General features: G+C 43.9%; 1 protein-coding gene across 1 annotated transcript; it reads right to left on the reverse strand.

Moving 5' to 3' along the window:
- Positions 1-5,083: 5,083 nt before the first annotated feature.
- LOC137297327 (mucin-4-like) lies at positions 5,084-7,207 on the reverse strand. Its single transcript, XM_067829338.1, has one exon. The coding sequence runs from the start codon at positions 7,205-7,207 to the stop codon at positions 5,084-5,086; it is 2,124 nt and encodes a 707-aa protein (XP_067685439.1).
- Positions 7,208-7,429: the final 222 nt, after the last annotated feature.

A 7,429-nucleotide genomic window follows, 5' to 3' on the forward strand; every position in this document is an offset into this window, starting at 1 on the left:
TGGATGTTATACAGTTTGGATAAAGGAAAATCGAAATGATCCCTTGAATATAATTTTGAATTCAGCCCTACATATTCTCATGAAAGAGCATGCAATTGTTACCTAGTTTGTTGATTACAGCATGTAACGTGTGACCTGTATTTTGAAAAAAGGTGCAAATAAAAAAAACAGATGCTTAATTTACAAAATTACAACTCTTAGCTCCCTCACCAATATTTGTCCCAGAACATGCAATAAGATTTCTCAATATTATTGTTTGTGTTTGTGTTCACACACCAGACAGAATCACCAGATTTGCTTGAATTAATATTGGAAGAGTTGGTGTCCCATTACGAATCATTTTGTTATGAATACTTAAACCAACAATTTAAAAAGGGGCAGCGAATTATAAGGGCAGCCGGCATAATAATAACAGTCATCCTGGATAGCATTAATGCACTTTAATGAATTGGAAACTGTCTGTCTTATTCGTGGTTTCTGTCTGAGAGAAAATGATCAATGGCAATTTTAAGACCTTTCTTATTTTAAATAATATAGAATACATAATATATTCATCCACCTGGCGAAGAAATAAGAATATATTTGGGAAGGCAGTGTTCGTAATACTGAAGAAGTTCACATCCATAAAATCTCACGTTTTGTGTGTATCAGTTCCAAAGACGATCTAAAGACCTTCCTTGTTTGTATAAGTTGATAGCTTTCAGAAAGAGAGCAATCCAATGCCAAGACAAAGGTCACCTCGCAGACGTGCCATGCAAAGATCTTATACTGTGACAACAATTTTCTTTCAGTGTAATGTATTTTTTAAAATGAGTTACATAGAATTAATATGTAATTACATCATGGTGCCCGAAGACAATTGCATGAAATACCATAACGTCAATTCGTCTGACACCGAACAAAAACCCTCTATTCTCAACATGCTTGACTTGTGGGAATACACCAGCGACATAGCGACTACACACTACAAACAAAAAGTCTATTACTTCACAATATATATACTACATACAATGCAAAAAACGTAAATCTGTGGCAATCGAATTGGAATACTGAAGTAAGTCTTCTCTGGATTGGCGTCAGGTATCTTGCATCTCACATTGCCCAACACGTGAGAAAGAAAATATTGATAGGAACGGATCGATCCTTTTCACTCGGATAGTCTTGCAGGAGCAAGAGCTTAATCTCTGGTTTACAATATGATTTCCCTATGACATTAATAATAACTAGAATGACCCGCTATGATCCAGGTTGATCCGCAGAGGCCCCTGTCTACGTTGTTGGTTTATTGGCAAGAGCTTTTGACAGGAGGACGCAATGGCGTCCGCGTAGTCGGATTATTGACATTGTTGGTGTATGCCAACCATCCCGAAAGGTATTAATACCTTGGATATGCATACATGTCACCGGTAAAAGGTGTTTAGCGAAGTCTTGAGACACCTAAATTGTTTTCCATTTCAGTAGGGGCGGTGGGTTAGTCTCGTGGTTAAAGTGTTCGCACTTTAGGCCAAGACCGGCGTTCATTTCCGTATCTGTTCAATTCCGAAGCCCATTTCTGGTGTCAACCGTCGTAATATTGTTGGGAAGTAACCAGGAGCGGCATTAAACATCACCCACTCACTAACACCATTTTAGATGCAAGTGTTAAAAATACATCCTTTGAATAGAGATACTGGCCATAGTTGAATTTATTTATATTAAATTTTGTTTGATGCTGCAAATCTGTAATAATACTATATTGGGGTCTGTATGCGATTGTCTAGGCACACTTGGCATGGGAACATGATTATGTTCACATGCAAAAATACAAGGTGATGTACTATAGTCATGCACCATTACAACTTGGTGTACGTCCGATGAAAATGCGGAGTGGCCTTTTTAATGTTTAGATATTAGATACCCAAGATCATGGCCTTTTTCCTGATTACCGATCAGTTGTATCAAGACTTGAAGAAGTACGGGTTTGAACCGCTGACACTTTGACGGTAATGCGAGAACACCATAATTACACTAGGAGTCAATTTCAAAAACACACAGCTTCAACGGCGCTCTATTTCCTGGAGAATTTCATACCATATTCTTCAAAAACTAATTCGGTAAGGGCCGATGCAACGCGTGGGACCAATCCTATTGAGATTTGAAGATTAATGCGCAGGCCAAACGTTGGCGACATCGTCAGTATTTGCTCTCAACCCTGCTTTTGTACCCTAAGAACACTTGTGAACCTCTAAGTCTGGAACGGCTGGTTCCGCCATTGTCCAGAGCTATTGAATTCCTACAGGGCAAATGATCTTTCACCAATGAAAACACTCTTTATGTTGCTGAGGAAATTGTCAATTTCTACTTTGTATCCCATAGTGATTGACTGGTGAAAACGCCAGCTAAGGCCAACTTGCCTAGCTTATTACAATAAAAAAAACTCACATTTTTGAGGGGTGACGGTGTTTCAGTCATAATTTTAAACTACAGCTATATGAAATCATGACCACTGTAGACAAATGGTTAAAGCCCCCGATTCCGGTTCCTCCTGCACGGGCACAATGACCGCGACACATTTCTAAACTCCACTGAAATATTGATGGAATATTGCAAATAGCGCTAGCGACGTTAAACCATACACATTCTCTCAGCAGAAACACAGAAATCCTAGCGGTGAATATTTCGAGTTTTTTGGCCATTCAGGATAACCCAAGTGTTGATGTCATGTTTTTATTTGGATGTTGTCACTGGAGGGCGCATAGTGTAGGACCGAGTGCTCTTACCTTAAATGTCAAACATTCACTATTCCAGATGTTTAAGGAGAGCATTAATGAATTATAATTACCATATCGACAATTCTATGAGGGTCCTCTGAGAGAAAGATTTAACAACCTCACTATTAAGACGGGAACTTCCTTCGCCAGCCGTCATCGGCAAAGCTTAAAAGTCTTGTTTTGAACTCCAGGCTGTCATGACTTCGTTCTGAGAACGCTTGAGGGCATGGAATTAAGAGACGAATGTATTTATTTTCTGCAGCAGCGGTTCCTGGCTTTGTGAGGATCCGACATACTAGTCATCTTAGAAATGAGAATCCATGAGCGGAGATGTCCACCGTTTATGCAGACACGTTGCAAGACTGAACAAATTTGACTAGCTTTGAATTGAATTATAAATCAATTTGTCTCTGAAATTTCTTCAACTTTCTCTTTTATCGCAACTTAGAAGTCTGAAGACGCTAAGGACATTTGTATGCTACAGGAGTTGTGTAAAGGGTTGGTATTAACGGTCGTGTCTTCCATTATGTTCATACCAGAGAATTGTGTCTGCACAGGAACCATGTTGATGGCGATGAGAGCAGCTTTTGTATGATGATGGTATTATGGATGTCCCTGGCCATTGGTTGAAATGAAAGACCCGAATATTATGGCTACTATTTGAAATGTAAGCTTTTCCATGTCTGCCGTTTACGCTTTAAAACTGACTGTGGGATATCAATTTGACATTAGAAGCAAAATGTTGCAATTCCCATATCAAAGGGGAATATACCAGTGATGTCAAAAAGATAGCCGGTACCGTCTCTTTGCCGCTGCAACCTCGGTATGTGATATAGAAACATCAAGACAGATTCATGATGCGCTACACCACTTAAACAGGACATGTTTTTAGACAAAGCATTTCTTTTGCTTTGGTTTTGTGTATGGTACGTATGTAGGGTACATACATGCTACACATATCCCAGTGGCCGTATGTATTTACCATTGTGACTATAAATACGTTCCTACATCAAGTGATATAAAATAGCCTTTAACGAATATGGCAGATATAACGGACTGTTTTCATCCTCTGGCTTGTATGTTTTTATGAGACACGAACCGAACAAAAGATATATCGAAAAAGATAGATTAGTTATCTCTTTGACCTCCATGACGTACTGTAGCGATTTAATTTTTAACCTGGAAGATTTATTTTAAATCCGCCGATCGGAGCAGAGTGGTTGTCAGTACACTACTATCATAATTATTACAGATGCTAATGTAATGAGAAGTATATTTAAATTGCCAAGCAGCAAGACTCCAGACACAGAGTTTGCTATAGGTCTTTTGTGGTAGCCAGAGTAAACGTGTGTAAATGACAAATTAGGCGAAAGTAGACACATTAGCACAATGCCATGTCACCGATACCTACTTCACCGAAGAACAACAGAGTATTGTGAAAACCTCATAAAATGAATGCTGACTCTGACTTTGTAGTTGCGGATGAAAGGGTCCACAACTACGTACACTGACGTGTAGATTGTGAAGGTGATGTAATTTACGCTCAGTTCAAACAGCTGTGGAAATGTCACGTCTTACGTATTAAGTTGGGTGCATCGGTGTCACACACTCTACGACTAATGATGTCATTTCTTACGACAAACAGAGGCAATTGTACGAACAGTCTTTAAGTGGATCCAGTGTCAATGATTCTATAAGCAGTCTGATATCCCAGGAGATAACTTCACTGTACTTAATGAAACATCAAAGCGGTATTTTTTTTCGCTTGGACTGTTTTGTACAGTCTTCATTAGTCCCGAAAAAAGTTCAGCCAAATACACAGAATGCTAAGCTGGGCCTTTGTGTTGGAATAAGGTCATACGTGATTGAGTAATCTTGTCCAAGAAACGTTCTAGGTGGAAGCACAAGGATGGTCTGTAAGACGACTCCCAGATCTGTCTATATCCGGGGCATCACTAATGAAATACTGGTCTCATTAGGCTAATTCAATTTGCGGAAACAGCCGCACGGGCTGTCGGTAATTATGTAACTGAAAGAATATTGACAATATGAAGAAATGTGAAATGCCTTGGTTACGTCCACAGCAGTATTGGGTTCCTGGTAAAATATGGGGTGTGTGTCAAAATATATTGAACCATTTTCGTCTAATTACTCGGCAATAGGTTTGCAATCCCTCAGGCATAGCGCTGATTTCCCGCGTAAATTATAATGAGTTCCTAAAATCCATATTGCGTATAATGGAAGGATATACGGCGCAGCATGTAAGTCTTCCGTTCTTTGTATTGAGTCGGTGAAGACTGGTTATTTTGATGCGGAGTGATCGGATAATATTTTCAAGGATAATGTCGAATTGGAAGAGGATGGGTGACGAGGAGGGGGAATGTGGAATGGGAGGAGGATCGGATGTTTGGAATAGGGCGAGGATGAGAAGTGTTTAAAGGGACGATGATGGGAAGTGTCGAAGGGACGAGGATGGACGTATGGAATGGAATGATGATGGGAAGCGTGGAACGGGGACGATGATGGAAAGGGTGGAAGGAGACGATGATGGGAAGGGTGGAAGGAGACGATGATGGAAAGTGTGGAAGGGGACAATGATGGGAAGGGTGCACGTAGAGGAGGACGACGATGATATGGAAAGGGTGTAAGGAGGCGATGATGGAAAGAGTGGAAGAGGACAAGGGTGGGAAGAGTGGAAGAGGACGATGATGGGAAGAGTGGAAGAGGACGAGGGTGGTAAGAGTGGAAGAGGACGAGGGTGGTAAGAGTGGAAGAGGACGAGGGTGGTAAGAGTTGAAGAGGACGAGGGTGGGAAGAGTGGAAGAGGACGATGAAGGGAAGAGTGGAAGAGGACGAGGGTGGTAAGAGTGGAAGAGGACGAGGGTGGGAAGAGTTGAAGAGGACGAGGGTGGTAAGAGTGGTAGAGGACGAGGGTGGGAAGAGTGGAAGAGGACGAGAGTGGTAAGAGTGGAAGAGGACGAGGGTGGTAAGAGTGGTAGAGGACGAGGGTGGGAAGAGTGGAAGAGGACGAGAGTGGTAAGAGTGGAAGAGGACGAGGGTGGGAAGAGTGGAAGAGGACGAGGGTGGGAAGAGTGGAAGAGGACGAGGGTGGGAAGAGTGGAAGAGGACGAGGGTGGTAAGAGTGGAAGAGGACGAGGGTGGGAAGAGTAGAAGAGGACGAGGGTGGGAAGAGTGGTAGAGGACGAGGGTGGGAAGAGTGGAAGAGGACGATGATAGGAAGAGTGGAAGAGGACGAGGGTGGGAAGAGTAGAAGAGGACGAGGGTGGGAAGAGTAGAAGAGGACGTTGATGGGAGGATCGGATGTCTGGAATGGGGCGAGGATGAGAAGTGTTGAAAGGGACGATGATGGAAGTATGGAATGATGATGGGAAGCGTGGAACGGGGACGATGATGGGAAGGGTGGAAGGGGACGATGATGGCAAGGGTGCACGTGGAGGAGGACGACGATGATGGAAAGGCTGTAAGGGGGCGATGATGGTAAGAGTGGAAGAGGACGAGGGTGGTAAGAGTGGAAGAGGACGAGGGTGGGAAGAGCGGAAGAGGACGAGGGTGGGAAGAGTGGAAGAGGACGAGGGTGGGAAGAGTGGAAGAGGACGAGGGTGGGAAGAGCGGAAGAGGACGAGGGTGGTAAGAGTGGAAGAGGACGAGGGTGGGAAGAGTGGAAGAGGACGAGGGTGGGAAGAGTGGAAGAGGACGAGGGTGGGAAGAGTGGAAGAGGACGAGGGTGGGAAGAGCGGAAGAGGACGAGGGTGGTAAGAGTGGAAGAGGACGAGGGTGGGAAGAGTGGAAGAGGACGAGGGTGGGAAGAGTGGTAGAGGACGAGGGTGGGAAGAGTGGAAGAGGACGATGATGGGAAGAGTGGAAGAGGACGAGGGTGGGAAGAGTAGAAGAGGACGAGGGTGGGAAGAGTAGAAGAGGACGTTGATGGGAGGATCGGATGTCTGGAATGGGGCGAGGATGAGAAGTGTTGAAAGGGACGATGATGGAAGTATGGAATGATGATGGGAAGCGTGGAACGGGGACGATGATGGGAAGGGTGGAAGGGGACGATGATGGCAAGGGTGCACGTGGAGGATCACGACGATGATGGAAAGGCTGTAAGGGGGCGATGATGGTAAGAGTGGAAGAGGACGAGGGTGGTAAGAGTGGAAGAGGACGAGGGTGGGAAGAGCGGAAGAGGACGAGGGTGGGAAGAGTGGAAGAGTACGAGGGTAGGAAGAGCGGAAGAGGACGAGGGTGGTAAGAGTGGAAGAGGACGAGGGTGGGAAGAGTGGAAGAGGACGAGGGTGGGAAGAGTGGTAGAGGACGAGGGTGGGAAGAGTGGAAGAGGACGAGGGTGGGAAGAGTTGAAGAGGACGAGGGTGGTAAGAGTTGAAGAGGACGAGGGTGGGAAGAGTAGAAGAGGACGAGGGTGGGAAGTGGTAAAGGGGAAGCATGATTAAAGTCTGAAAAATCGATTAACTATTTCATGTTGTACTACATGAATTGGTCACATGATATTTACGTCATCTGGAAAACTAACAATATTTGATACAGTATATATCCATAACCGATTGCAATATACATTATTTAATCTATTAGCATTCCAGACTGAGGAATGATGTGATTCGGTCTTGCGTAAAATGACAAGAAACTCTCCGGTCACTGCTCGCCACCCC

The sequence above is a fragment of the Haliotis asinina genome, chromosome 9 (assembly GCF_037392515.1).
Source record: "Haliotis asinina isolate JCU_RB_2024 chromosome 9, JCU_Hal_asi_v2, whole genome shotgun sequence".
Lineage (NCBI taxonomy): Eukaryota > Metazoa > Mollusca > Gastropoda > Lepetellida > Haliotidae > Haliotis > Haliotis asinina.

Bases quoted from the DNA above. Each gene is read 5' to 3' on its own strand.
- LOC137297327 (XM_067829338.1), bottom strand. From the start codon at position 7,207: ATGCTTCCCCTTTACCACTTCCCACCCTCGTCCTCTTCTACTCTTCCC.